Source organism: Portunus trituberculatus, chromosome 45, assembly GCF_017591435.1.
Source record: "Portunus trituberculatus isolate SZX2019 chromosome 45, ASM1759143v1, whole genome shotgun sequence".
NCBI classification, from domain to species: Eukaryota; Metazoa; Arthropoda; class Malacostraca; order Decapoda; family Portunidae; genus Portunus; species Portunus trituberculatus.
The window spans coordinates 2,694,572-2,710,016 of record NC_059299.1 but is presented as its reverse complement, the minus strand read 5'-3'; the positions used below and the strand labels follow the sequence as shown (position 1 = coordinate 2,710,016).

The following is a 15,445-nucleotide window of genomic DNA, read 5'->3' as shown; positions in this document are numbered from 1 at the left end:
CAATGTTTCCCTTCTAACATCTCACGCTCGCCACACTATCCCAAACGCACTATTTAGCATTACATTGCCTCTAGAAAAATATAGCATTATTATATTGATCTCATTGTGGCTAAGTAAGGAGTGTGTGGCGAGGGGAGGCGTGGTAAGGGATGCTGATGAAGTGTCCATCTCGTCTGCTCCTCATCGCGGGAATTTCAAACGACCACTTCTTAATAATTGTTTTTTTCATTCACAATGATTTATCGTAGTTTTGATTCATACAACCCCTTATTACTTGAACAAGTAGATGTTTTTTTTCTTTGGGTAACATAGGGTTATAAGAAGCTAATAAGCACAGCCAAGTGGTTAAATTAATGGATTCAACTGGTAGCAGGAAAGGTAAAGGGAGGCCTGCCCAGCAGGTTACAAATAATAGCTCTATTTATTCAGGCTATTCTTCATTAATCTTCCTGTGATTGATGGGCGAATAATAAGGCCTAGACAAAACCATATATAAATAGATAAATAAATAAATAAATAAGCAATTAAGTCTACAAACCTATAAATTAAGAAAAATGATGAATAAATGCCCACATAAATAAAAATAATACTGATAATGATAAATATTAAGAGCTAATGATAAAATAGGAAGACTTTTTTTGTGCCTCATGAAAAAAAATATGCAAAACCATGACTTCTATCAGGCATAGAGATTCCATAGTTCATAATTTTCTCTGCCTCCCCATTTGCTCTAAGCTGTGTTTAGTGCCCACAACAGACTCTAGGATGTATTCATGACAGACTATGGTGCATTCACAAATGAAGAAAATGGAGAAAACAGCATTTTATTAAATATATACCACAATTGGTAATCTAACATATCTAATATTTTAACAACTAATCCCATATTTCTTCAAATTTTGAGCAGGGTCTGGGGCACCCTTACCACCACAGCACTAACAATGCTAAAGGCAATGCAAAATATTATATATATATATATATATATATATATATATATATATATATATATATATATATATATATATATATATATATATATATATATATATATATATATATATATATATATACAGTATATAAAACAATATAATTCTAAATTTTATGAGCCAAATGAAATTAAACTTCAGAATGTCTGTCACTGATGATTTTACTGAACTTAGTACATTATCTAAGATGAACCAGATGTAAGTAATATGATGCATTGCATGCTGTCTCGATAAGACAGCCAGAGCACATGTCATCATATGAATACAACTGTACCGGACTGCAGCAGATCCTTCACAGTATTATAGCGCATCAGGTATTGGCTTCCCTCTTCCAGATCAACCTCTTCATCCCTGATAAAAACATTAGCAAACAGTTAAATGTTTTGCATTACATAACACATGAATGACAGCTAATTACATCAGTAATATAAATATGCAAAGGGGTTTCTAACTTATCTACATCCTTCCTTCCAATGAACAATAAATATATATTTCAGCCTCACCTTCCTTCTCCTCTGAAATCCTCCACAAGGACCCCAGGAACTGCTTTTTTCACTTTGAAGAAGACATAACTCTCCAAATTTGGCTTCACACACTCTTTAACTGCATCAAAACCACGAATGATTTCAGGCATTTGTTGCAGTACAACTTTCTGGAAGTGTGATTCCATGCTAGATACATACCTAGAAGGAGAGAAAGCAGGATTTAGTGACAAAATCAATGACTGTAGTATGTTCATGAAAACTGGCACAATAACTTGCAGTGTTTGATGCAGGCATTTTGCAGTTCAGTACTGATACTAACTCTTTGGCATAAGATGCTTCTTGAGGTGAGAGAACTGCTTGTAATGGGTCTGTCACTGATGCATCCTTCTCTAGGAGATGATGAGCGTATCTTTCAATCTTTTCTAGCCTGACACGCAGGTAGCTGCTCAAAACATAACGTATCCGGTCAATCTGCAGGAGACAAGCCAGATCATTAAGGCTGTGTAATCTGATTAGCATTATTAATAATCACAGTCTTCTTCCTGCAATGCATGAAATGAAACTGTAACAAAACTGAAACAAATAAAAATAAATATCACTATGTATTGTTCTGTGATGGCTTTTCTATGGCATCATCCAAATTTCCAATCTTTCTAAACCTTGAATACATGAACATATACAATATATATATATATATATATATATATATATATATATATATATATATATATATATATATATATATATATATATATATATATATATATATATATATATATATATATATATATATATATATATATATATATATATACTACTTATCAAATGCTAAAATCAACATGGATAACCAGTGAAGGTATCCACTGTAGGGTAACTCATGTCAGTGTGAGTAAGTTATGGTGACTCATCCTCATCCATATGAGATCATAAGTACCAGCAATAAGCTACTCAGCAGCCCACAGCATAAACATGTCCAGTGTGGACAAAGAAGGGCTGAGACAAAAACAACACTGTCCTGTGATGTGTCCACACATGAGATGGTCCTCCTTCAAATGCTGCCCTCAGTAGACAGGCATGCATCAGCAACACAGGAACATCAGAGACCAGTGTAATAGTAAGTGCAAAGAATGCTACACTGCACAACACTTACCAGAGTACACCCTTAGGCCTATGTGTATGTAACATCTAAACAGGATGATTAAAAATAAGCGGAATTACATGTTATCACACACTTCTCACTATACAACTAATCTATACATCAACATTACATTTGCCTGCCTTTACTCACCTCCATCTTGTGTAAAGCTGCTCTAAAATCTTGTTTCTTGCATTTTTTTATGTTCTCTGTCATCTGGTCAATCTGCTCCAGCATGCAGTCAACAACATCAGTCTGGTGATGCTCCAGCGTGGGTGACATCCTCTCTATAACCCATGCCTGTAGCAAAGAACAGCCAAGAAATGGTACACTTTCAGTGATAGCATAACTATCTACTGATCTTGTCCAATAACAAAATATTCTTTCAAATTGATTAAAAAGAGTGAATCGAGAGAAATTCAAGTTCAAATGAATTATGTTATACCAAAGTAAAAGTTACTATTTTCATGAAATGCAACAGAGACTCAATCTAAATGCTTACATCAGAGTGATTGCACAACCAACACACATACACTTCAAATTACTGTCCAGTGTACAATACTTGAGAGAGAGAGAGAGAGAGAGAGAGAGAGAGAGAGAGAGAGAGAGAGAGAGAGAGAGAGAGAGAGAGAGAGAGAGAGAGAGAGAGGATCACCTCCGAAACCTTGAAATTGAATACAATGTCAAATCATGAGAAAAATAAGACAAGTTAAGGTCCAATTCTAGTTTCACCGAGCCATGGAATCTGTGATGTGACTCATGCTTTTCTGATGAGAAAAGCAGTGAGTTGATTGATGGTTTACATAATTTCCTTGGTAAATGAATATTTTTTAGATTATGACTCTTTTCAACTCGAAGTTATACTTACCTCTCATTCCCACCTATCTTGGGGAACCTGTGGAAAATCGGGGTTTTTGAATGGGGAGGCATTATATCGAGTAATGTGCGATGCAAAAGAAGTCAGACGTCAATAAAATCATATACAAAATTCCTGTAAAGACTTTGATGGTGGAGGCTGCGGCTGGCTGCGGCGGTGGCGAGCGTTGCTTTGTTATTGTAGAGCAGCGTTTCCCCACAGGTCCCCCAAGATTGTTAGGAATGAGGGGTAGGCCTAACTCGAAAAATATTAATTTGCGACGGAAATTAACATACCACATCAATCCACTCACAACTTATATTACTCACCAGAAATACATGAGTCACATAAAAGATTCCACTATGCATTAATTTGTCAACGATCAAGAAGGGAATGGTTGGCGCCCAAACCCTCCACCTTATATAGTCTCAGTAAGGCAAATACCGAGCTCCACACACACCTCCTCTAGCCTCTGAAGGACCTCTGGCGCTGTCATCATGTCCTCCTCGCCATCAGACGACGCCACTAAATCTTCATCCACGTCAGACATTGCGGAATGACAGGTTTGCTGCAGTTGCTTCACTCCCGCCTGTCTTGGAATACTCCGTAATGTTTTCGCCTTCTCAACGGTGCACTCAAAGCTGCTCAGATCAAGAATGTCAGAAAAAAATAAAAAGATTATACGAGACACTATGATGTGAAAGTAGGTAATTCAATCAAATTTCATCTAGCCATTTAATTCATATCATAGCAGCTTTAACATGGTTTTATTGATTTACTATTTTTTTTTTTATTGTGCGTGGATCTCATTTCTCCTGCACCTTTTCATTTAATATTTATTAATCAAATTCAGATTAGTAGTGTGTAAATTTCTAAAGGAGGGATGAGCAGAGGCAATTATGGTTTGTTTCATGCTTCCGCTCTATTAATTAAGCAGTGGACAGGCATGGGGTTTGTGAGATTCGTAGAGCACTAACCATATTAAGAAAAATGGCAATTAAACCACAACTGTGAAAGTAGGAATTTAATTTTTAAAAATAATCACCACACAAGGATTACATACCTCAATCACACAACAAATACAACTTCATTATATAAAAACTACCTTTAATAGTTCACAGTATTCAAGAAACCCCTTAAAATCATCATGTAACATTTTCTTTACCAAAAAACCACAAATATCTACTGATCAAAATTTCAGCTGAAATCTTACACAGTAAGAGAGGGCTAGCAAGTGAGAGCCTTAGGCAAATGCTGCCTATGAAGCACTTTGCCTTTTATTTCTGTTCTCTAGGTGACTACTCTCCAGGATGGCAGTGGTAATGGCAATCCACCTGACTCAATGGTTCAGCAAAGCTCACACTCAGCAACATAGCACACTCCACAAAGCACAATGGCATTAAGCATTCAAAATGCAATGCTGTCACACTAAAACCCACAAGGCTTAACAACTCACATAAGCTCTGGTAGCCTCAACAACACACTAGCTCCACAGGATTCAACACCCCAGTATCAGCTCTGTAGGCACTATTGCTGCTGTCCTGTAACACCATAGGCCCATTGAGCAACTCTGTGTTATGGGTAGTCATACACTGTCCACACATTATACAACAGTTAAGGTATAAAAGCTCTTCAAATGATGTAATAATATATAGTATTATGTTCTACCTTAATGTGCAGTTTTGTCTTACAAAGTCCAGACCAGTTAAACTGAGCTCATAACAATCACTTGAAGCAAAGTTTGAGCATAAAATTATGTATCCTACTAACATTTCAGAATATAAATTGGAGGGCAACGTGACTGAAATTGCATTGATAAAATTTGCATTCTGAATAAAATATTAATGTAAAAAAATCTGCTTTGCTCAAAATTCATGCAAATGTTAAAAATAAATATATACATTAACTTTGTTGTTATCACCATTAAACTCATTTACTGTACATGCATTCATATTAATATCTCAATACTCTTCTCATACCTTTTAAACTTCTTACAGTAAGACTCTCTGACCTTTGGTTAAGTTTTCAGCCTCAGTACACTTATGCTTACAAATACCTGATCTTACAATATCTTCATCTCACATTACATTATAAACCAGTGCCACATAAAAGCATAAAACAGCAGCATGAAACACATGGGAAGGCCAGACAGATATATCCAGACAAAATACAGAACAGGAGAGCTCTTGCAGATAATGTTTTATAAATTAAATTTTAAATCAAATACAGTATATTACACACAACAATGTCAAAATACTGCATGCAATTGTAAAGGCAAATTTTCAACAAGGAAGCTATGAAGTTGGCACTATCAGTGGTACAGTCAAATGAGAAAATTCAAAACAGTAAGTTATTAAGAGCTCCAAGTTATCTTAATAAACACTAAAAGATCCTTGGAGTTTTAGTGAAGAGGATGACAGGTTTGTGGTAAAGAGAGCAGCAACTCACTTTATTTACTCATTCCATCTCATGCATTGGGGTGACACCTGCCAGAGGGGAGAGTTGGGTTAGTCTTAGTGTGGCTTGGCACCAGAAAAATAAATCACAGCTTTTCTTGGGTCTGAGTCGTGCACACACACACACACACACACACACACACACACACACACACACACACACACACACACACACACACACACACACACACACACACACACAGACCTTCACCAACTGAGAAATATCTGATTTGACACACTTATCTAACAATGCTGAAATGAGTTTAGATAATATTATCCACATTAATGTAATAATTTTTGCTGCATGTCAAGCACAAGCTTTGTTCCAATATAAACTCAGCAATAGCAGGTGTGCACAAAATGAAGACAGAGAAACCTGCAGAGATAGGAAGCCACCATGCACACTAATACTCATTAAGATATAATCAGCTCCACCGATACTGCTTCCTGTCACAACAATCATACCTGATCACTTAATTTTGGTGCGTTTAAAAATCTCACGCTATCTAATGCCTAAATCTACCAATACTGTAATCAATGTGTCCTTTTGAATGTTGTTTAAGAAGGAGTGTGAAAAGAAAGTAGGAAGAAAAGAAAAAGTTAAATTTTAGATGCAATGATATGCAATAATATTACTAAATTGAAATTTCATGCAATGCTGTACACTTATAAATATTGTAAAGCTAAGGACTAGTACCAGGTCCCAGAAAATGTGGCATTTGTAGCTGGTTGATCAGCTTTACAATACAATGACATTACCACAACAGCTTCAGAATGTTAATGTTTGAAACTTTCTTCATGAAGTAAAAATGTCAATCATGCAAAATCCTAACACACCACTAGCAACCAATAGAGATATAAAGAACATCATACTCAGTATATCTTATTTCTAATTAATATCTTTTTCACCAAAATTGTACCCTGGAATTATACACAAATAGGTTTACATGAAATGAAAGGCAGGCTGAAAGTCAGCTTAAGCTATACAAGAGCTGCTGATGACTATGGCCATTTACTTCTTGTTAAGTGCTGTTTCTCTCTCTCTCTCTCTCTCTCTCTCTCTCTCTCTCTCTCAAAATTTCCTTTACACTGGTATATGTTACCAATAATTCAAGTTTAGTTTTAACAGAAAGACCTGTTTGTAAAGGAAAGACCTTACTTGTGTGCTATATTCAGAAAGATATGATGGACAAAAATCTAACTGGGAAACAAGCATCTAATATTACGTACATTAAATATAGCTACATGAAACTAACTGGAACTACAGTTGTTGGAACACACCACCAAGTGCGGTACACATACATAAATGCAGAACCTAAGAATGTGTCTTCCATTTCAGCTTACAACAAAAGTTGAAACTTTCTTTGCATAATACTATGTAATCAATAAACTGAATTAACACTTTTCAAATTAGTTATAAAAATGCCCTAGTTGTCATCATTGTCATACACTTGCTTTTCAGTAAATTGAATAAAAAAATATCATTAACTTAACCACTGGATAGAACAAAACAGAAGACCTGAGAAGAGGTTATATTAATATCACAACTGGACCACTCCACCCCCCATGATGTGAGCATCCTGGTTCACTGCTATTAAGTGATGCTTGAAGTTCTTCCTTCCCTATATTCTCCAAGCAAAGGTCACAAAATCGTCAGTGAGCTTGCCTCAGAATATTATGCCTAGATTATCACACCATATGAAGTGCTCTTAGCTACTTAAATGTATTTCTATGTGACTGAGCCAATAAAGGTAATGAGATTTTCCTCTACAGCAACTTGTCCTTCAATCTTATAACAAAGTCTACATTTTTGTTTGAAGGATACAACTTTCCTCCAGCTGAAGTACTATGTATATTGCTCTTATAGGGTAAGGACCCTTGTGTATAATTTGACCTGAAAGCTGAACAAATAAATAATCATACATAGTGTGTATGTATGTATGTATGTATGTATGTATGTATGTGTGTGTGTGTGTGTGTGTGTGTGTGTGTGTGTGTGTGTGTGTGTGTGTGTGTGTGTGTGTGTGTGTGTGTGTGTGTGTGTATATATATATATATATATATATATATATATATATATATATATATATATATATATATATATATATATATATATATATATATATATATACAGTAAAACCTCAGCTCACGACCATAATTCGTTCCTAAATCCTGTTCGTCACCCGATTTGTTCGTCCCCTGAATCAATTTTTCCCATAAGAATGTATTGAAATACCATTAATCCATTCCAGACCAAAAAAAATCATACTTTTGTCCATAAAACCCATTCAAAATAGACCTTTAATGTATGCATGACATGAACGAAATAATTATAAAAAGCCTAAATTGTTTTACTTACCTAAATGCTATCAAAATGATAATAAAATGAATAAAAAAGAAAAGGTTATTTACTTGAGAGACTGGACGTTGATGGCATGATGGAATGGAGGAGAGGAGGATGGGGAGGAAGACAGACAAGATCCGAGAAGACAGTCATGAGAGAGGACTTTGGATGTGCGCAGCGTGCCAGAGCTACACAACAGCTGTGTAGCGTCACAAGTCAGTGCCGCTATGTGGGGCCCCGTTATAGTGAACATCGGCGTGGGAAACATGGAAAGATTGCCAGTCTTCGTCTCTGCCTTGGAAGACCCTTGCCTGCTGGGGATTGACTTCCTCACGTGTGGGAGCAAGTTTGGACTTCCAAGAAGGGAAGTTAAAGGTACGTGGCCAGGAAGTTCCTTTGATCCTCGGAGGTGATGCTCAGTGTGAGAGGAGCGGGCAGTAGGGCGGTGTTCCTTGCCAGGCGGCGAGGAAACAGCTGCGATGGATGTGCCACAATCTGCAGTACCTGGACATGGCCAGGATGATGATGACAGCAACGCTGAGAGCCACCAGAGCAGCGAGGATAACACCGAGGAAGCTACAGTAGAGCGCGCCGGTAACATCACCATGCCAAGGAAAAACAGGAGAAAATCGTGGTGGCACGGAGATTATGTTATGTAATATTTTTCGTATGTTCCTGTTTCTATTTTCTTTTGTGCTTATGTTTTGTTTTGTTGTTGTGTGATAGCCGGGTTGGCTATCACACAAACGGTTCACCTGCCGGTGAGCCGTTTAACCGCGTTCGTCCCCCGAAATATCGTTCGTCCCCTGGGTCGATATATTGACAATTTTTTTGGTCGTCTCCCGAATTGTTCGTCCCTAGAGACGTTCGTCAAGTGAGGTTTTACTGTATATATATATATATATATATATATATATATATATATATATATATATATATATATATATATATATATATATATATATATATATATATATATATATATATATATATATATATATATATATATATATATACAATCCTGAGCAGAAGATCTAAACCCTCCACACGAAATGTTTCTATCAGTAATTTTCTGAAAGGTAAATGAAAATAACACCATATACTAATTATACTATAAAATCATGATATAACAATAACAATGTTGATAGCACCTATATGCACAAGGAACACCTATGGACTCTTTGATATGTACTTTTCACAATAAAAATTACTCATACAAAATAATAATCTACACACTGTAATACTGGATGCATATCACACATAGTATACCACTACCAAAAAAACACACGCTTCAACTTCTATGCAGTCTTTAAGACTGATAACAAGGAAATATGTCTTACTTCAAACTATACTTATAGTAAACAGCAGTTAAGATCAACTAAACAAATTAATCTCCTCCTACTGCGAAGCAGGAGCACCCTCACCTTGGGTGGCTCAACCCTCACCTAGGGGTTCCCTTCACCATCCTTGGGGGCCTTGGTCAGCCTCTTGGCACCTCGATTTGCTGGACCTTTGGGTTTGGCAAACTTGGGACGATGAAGGTTTTGTTTGGGATGAATCTCATCCAGCAGATACTCCTCTGTTAGTTCAGAGCCTTCGCCTATTTCAAGCTGCAGAACAAAACTTGACTGTCAGTGTCTAATATAACAGAATCATACACTAAGTCTCAAAAATTCATGCAAAGGATCTAATGCAATTAATTTCAAAGTTCAGATGAAAAAAAACATTAAATTATCTTTTAATGTTTCTTCACTACCATGCATTTCACATGCCAAGAATGTCCTGTGTTTAGGAGTAACCAATAATATGAAATGTTAGTCAAGGAACTTAAGGTAGATATCTTTCTTGAATAGATACATATCTTATTCTTTGCAACACAAATGAGGTAGCATTCACGGTAGAACAAAAATGTAAAAAATAACATTTAATCAAGTTATCAAAATATAAAGTTTTTTTTTTTTATTTTGAGCAAACTTAATGATCTCTATAAGTGATATCTTGCAGCATACAGGAATACAGATATATATATTACAAACCTATGTCTCACAGACAACTAAATAATAATGGTAATACTATAATCTACCTTTTTTGCAATAACCAGGCTGAGTCCATTTTCCAGGAGGTCTATAACAGGATTTTTGCTGCTAGAGTACAACATTCTCTCCTTGATGGGACAGGCATACCCAGGCATGGAGTAGATGAACACTGCAACACACAAGTATAAGAAACACACATTCTTAACACTGAACATGATGGTAGTGTTCATTTGAGCTTACCATATGAATATTTATAAATGCATACAAAACAAGCATGTGCCATATGCATTTCCATTAAATAGTATTGTATGGCAGAAGTTGTAGATCAACATGCTTTTAGAAGGTAAGACAGGATTTTATTAAGATAGAGTAATACTAATTCAACATACACTTCTGAACACCATATATATATATATATATATATATATATATATATATATATATATATATATATATATATATATATATATATATATATATATATATATATATATATATATATATATATATATATATATATATATATATATATATATATATATATATATATATATATATATATATATATATATATATATATATATATATATATATATATATATATATATATATATATATATATATATATATATATATATATATATATATATATATATATATATATATATATATATATATATATATATATATATATATATATATATATATATATATAAACACTGCAACTAAAACTAAACTCCACACTGACACTAGTAAAGTGATTCAGTACCTGAAACTATTAACCTGATCTAAAAAAAAATTTCTTGCATGACAAATATTTACTTGAAATAAAAACAACATATATTCCTTTTACAATTTGCAAATGATAATTTAGAAGTTAATGTAAATAGAGGTAGTCAGTATCAGTTCTAAGGATCCACTTACAGAAAGCAATGTCAAGGTACTCACAAACACTGTGGTAGAAGTCACCCTCATAGTTGTGGTCAAAGCGGTAGAGGTGGTAGCGGGCAGCTGAGTCAGGCACACGGCTTGGCAGGCCACTTACTACCAGGGACTCAGCAGTGCTTTCCAGCTGGATCTCTTCAGCTGACATATCTGTCATGCAAAATAACTCTTTTAGATGTATCTTTCTAAATATGCAATACCACTATAAGTCCTTTTATGTATTCATTCCAATTTTTCTTTATTTTGAACATCTATTTAGCTATCGACTATATCCCTGGGATAGCCTAGATATTGTCTTGTTTCATTATGATGCAGGTTACAATATTGCTAGTTTAAGGATGAAAATCAATATCACAGACTGACATCATAGGGTGTAGACAATACATAATTATAAATTTGCTGGTACTAATACAATGGTTAAATACCAGTGATATTTATAAATTTGAAAACTACATGTTCACCTAAAATTTTAATATAGCTAATAAAATTTAATGAAGATTTTTTTTTATATAACATTTTCTGCTTCTGGGAAGGTACATCACACATAGCTACACATTGCTGCATCAGTTACTGTGGCAATAAACAATACAACCCACCTATCTTGAGCTGGACATACTGTAGATTTCCTGTTGTAAAATTCTTGATGGCCTGAAGAGCATTTGGAACTAGAGGGAAAGAAATGCCGGCCATTGTTTGATGTTTTGTGTCCACGCTGATGTCCACACCCACCTCCTGCTTCTTGATTTCATTTATCTCTTCCTCCTGTAATCATAAGTAAATATTTCCTAACTTTACTGTGCCCTATGTCCGGCTACAACAGTTATAAATGGGTGCATATACAGAAAATTTGAAACACATATAATTTACAACCCTACTTATTAGGAAATAACTTAATGCAGGTATAATTTCACCAATTAATTTGCATAAAAGAGATTTCATAATAGTGCATAAAAACAAGAATTACAAGAGCAGACTTACCCTGGCTGTGAGAGGCACGGGAGCTGAGGCAGACTTGCGGTGGCGATGCAAGCCGTCCAAGCTCACATCATCCTGCCAAGCAAAATGATTATCAATAATGAAAATTCTAACATCAAAGTATAGTTTCTCATTTCAATATGTAATTTCCATTATCATTCACAGATAAATAAGTGAGTAAATAATAAAAGAATCAACAATTTCAACCTGCACTGTGCCAAAAATCTCATCCTTGATCTGTGCTGCTCCGAACTCTTTCTTGAGAGTGGCCTTGGTGGAAGCATACAACATCTTCTGCCTCACCGGCGAGTCATCGGGGGACCAGCTGATTAGTACCCACTCATAGCCTCCATGTGCTTGACTGTCCAGCCTGAGTGGGGCAAAAGTAGGTGCACATTTTCTTCTGCTCTTAAAAAGTACATAAACAATAATAAAATTAAGGAACTTGTGAACATTTTCAACTTAAGAATCTTCAAAACTTTTAGAATTACTTTACAATTATTAGTAAATAACTGTGTAACTATGAAATACAAATATCTGAAGCTCACTGGTGATTAACTTGCCTATAAAGAATATACGAAGGCTGCTTTGGCTTCAACATGGGTAGCACCACTGGGTCATAATCCTCCTCCCATGACTTGTGAGGAGGTTTCCAGGTTCCAAGGCTAAGGGCCTCTGTAAAAGCACAATACATTGATCTAACATTACATCTCTGACCTTAATCATGAAAATAAGACAATATAAGTTTGCTGTAAATATTTGAGTAATTATAATTCAATCTGAAATGTATACAGTAACCAAGTGTCTCTAATATATATACAAGTACATACATTCATGAAAATATCAAAACCAGAACAGAAAGGAGAAGGACTAGATACCATCTTCAATAGTGACTGAAAAAGCTCGAACATCCCCATTCCGACAGCTACTGAAGAAGCTCAGCAACTCTTCATTTGCTAAAAAGATGAAAGATTTGTAAGATATTGAAAAGGTGAGCAGAAAACATACTTGTATTCATATGCTACAAAACTATTCCATATAATGCTTTAATATGAGTACATGACAACATTCATCACCAAAGTCTTATCTGAAATCCTGTACCATAATAAATATTAAGAAGCTTTGGATATTCTTAGTCATAGTTATGAAAGTTATTAGGAACCACAAAACATGAGTGATGCATTCAGAATTTCAATGTGTCTTTGTCACAAGAATTCCATCCCTATCCAAAACTAAAAATGAAGGAGGCTATCTTGGAAATGCATCCTTGGGACACATGGAACAGCAATTGTGGATATTGTGACACTGTGGCTGGGACTGATGCATGAGAAAAAGGGAAAGCAAATCTGTTTTTCCAATAATGGCAAAACAAGCACAGATTCCCTATGACTTCCACAACCTTGGTAAAAAATTGCTGACCTCATGATGGAAACACTTTAATTTCGCCAAGGAGAATCATCCCGCCTCCTTAGCATGACTGGCGGAGTGACACGGGCGCGCCTGAGGACTTGCTGGGTTGGGGGTCAGTGAAAGTCAAAGAAAGTCTCTACCTAACCATACAAAGCTCACAAAGGAAACTAGGACAAATACCTCACTGCATCCTCACTTATGGTAAAGAACCTTGCGTCTACACCCCGCGCCACAGTATTAGGAGGGAAAGATGTGAATATTATCACTGTAAGAGAATTTTTCCGCCGGGACATGAGAAGGAAACGCCCTGGGTCCGCCCACTTCCATCCTAAAACACCCTTATATCAACTTTTCCTTGTTTCCCGGGCCGTCTATGGCTGTAACTGAATACCCTGTGGTTCATAAGACAGATAAGGACCAATTTAAGTTATTCCCCACTCAGGTAAAGAATAAATTGTGAAATACCTGTTATTCCAGTCTGATGTGACATGTTTTGCTCCCTACTTCACGTTTCGGTAACGGAGAGCCTCGGTTATCTTCGGTATTATTTCGGCGCCTAACTTCGTGTTACGTAATGAGACACATATCATTGTAATGAAATATCCTTAAAATTAAAATGTGACAAATTTTAGCCCGATATGCAAACAAGTAAATGATTTTTCTCACCCTTATAACTCAGTGAAAGAATGTCCCTGTTCTCTGCCTGATTACTTAGCATTCCCTGGCTGATATTACGTAATGAGTCAAATGTTATAGTACTTAAAGTTTCCTAGGAAAAAAAAAAAAAAAAAACAGTGCCAAACTAGTATGCGAGAAAGTTTGGGACGCTCCTGATGATGACAATGATAACGCCTGCCTGCGTCGAACCCTTCTGAAAATACACACACAAGAAACAGACTGGAGGAAAAAAAAAAAAAAAAAAGCTAATGGTTTCACATGTTGCTCATATGTAACCTTCAGTCCAACTCATCAGACTAGAAGCAGTCGTATTTCAAGCCATATATTTTGTCATTTCTCAATTTGTTACCAAGGAACGCTGTATTATTCTTGAGAGAGAGAGAGAGAGAGAGAGAGAGAGAGAGAGAGAGAGAGAGAGAGAGGGGGGGAGGGACACAAATAGCTACATAGGTTGAATGATAACAAGGAGAGCAGAAAATTGATGGTATATGAGGCTGGTGAGAGGAAGAAGAAGAAGAAGAAGAAGAGAGAGAGAGAGAGAGAGAGAGAGAGAGAGAGAGAGAGAGAGAGAGAGAGAGAGAGAGATAGGGCATATCTAAAGACTTATTTGAGGACACGGTTTTTCTTAATCTGTGTTTATGTATTTCGTTTCACTCAATAGAAAAAAAAAACACTCCCGACATTCTGTCTACGTATACATTTTCTTATTCTCTCCCTTGTTTTCTTCGTTGGCTAGACCCTCCTTGCCATACATACTCTCCCCCCCTCTCTCTCTCTCTCTCTCTCTCTCTCTCTCTTTTTTTTCCTTTATTCTCGCTCCCCTCCCGAACTTTCTCCCCATATAGCCAATTGTTACATAGCTTCCCTTCCTTTACCCCTTTTCCCTTCATTTCCACCCCTCTCTCTCTCTCTCTCTCTCTCTCTCTCTCTCTCTCTCTCTCTCTCTCTCTCTCTCTCTCTCTCTTGCCTTAACGAATAATAATGTTGAGTAATGAACCTGAAAACTATTCTGAAACGATTTTTTGCTACAGTTCATTACTTTTAAAAGGCTCTAGTTGAAGTTAAGCTGTTTTTTAAGGATTTTTTATTTTTTGCTGGTTTTTTTTTTTACGGTTCTAGCGACAGATTAACACGATTTC

The 15,445-nt window shown here is 35.8% G+C and overlaps 2 protein-coding genes across 3 annotated transcripts; both read right to left on the bottom strand.

The window, feature by feature from the left end:
• Positions 1 to 1,133: 1,133 nt before the first annotated feature.
• Positions 1,134 to 4,081, bottom strand: LOC123519314 (DNA replication complex GINS protein SLD5-like). Its single transcript, XM_045280501.1, has 5 exons — positions 3,923 to 4,081; positions 2,760 to 2,906; positions 1,791 to 1,942; positions 1,490 to 1,669; positions 1,134 to 1,337 (listed from the first exon to the last, which is right to left on the bottom strand). The coding sequence occupies exons 1-5, from the start codon at positions 4,010 to 4,012 to the stop codon at positions 1,241 to 1,243; spliced, it is 666 nt and encodes a 221-aa protein (XP_045136436.1). The 5' UTR covers positions 4,013 to 4,081; the 3' UTR covers positions 1,134 to 1,240.
• A 390-nt stretch (positions 4,082 to 4,471) lies between these two features.
• Positions 4,472 to 14,178, bottom strand: LOC123519485 (twinfilin-1-like). Of its 2 annotated transcripts, none has more exons than XM_045280826.1 (10): positions 14,094 to 14,178; positions 13,097 to 13,174; positions 12,782 to 12,893; positions 12,426 to 12,588; positions 12,222 to 12,293; positions 11,840 to 12,005; positions 11,247 to 11,393; positions 10,346 to 10,467; positions 9,687 to 9,872; positions 4,472 to 5,948 (listed from the first exon to the last, which is right to left on the bottom strand). In XM_045280826.1, the coding sequence occupies exons 1-9, from the start codon at positions 14,116 to 14,118 to the stop codon at positions 9,708 to 9,710; spliced, it is 1,050 nt and encodes a 349-aa protein (XP_045136761.1). In that variant the 5' UTR covers positions 14,119 to 14,178; the 3' UTR covers positions 4,472 to 5,948; positions 9,687 to 9,707. The 2 variants fall into 2 exon arrangements, with proteins under 2 accessions (XP_045136761.1, XP_045136762.1); XM_045280827.1 differs by having other exon boundaries at positions 9,708 to 9,872.
• Positions 14,179 to 15,445: the final 1,267 nt, after the last annotated feature.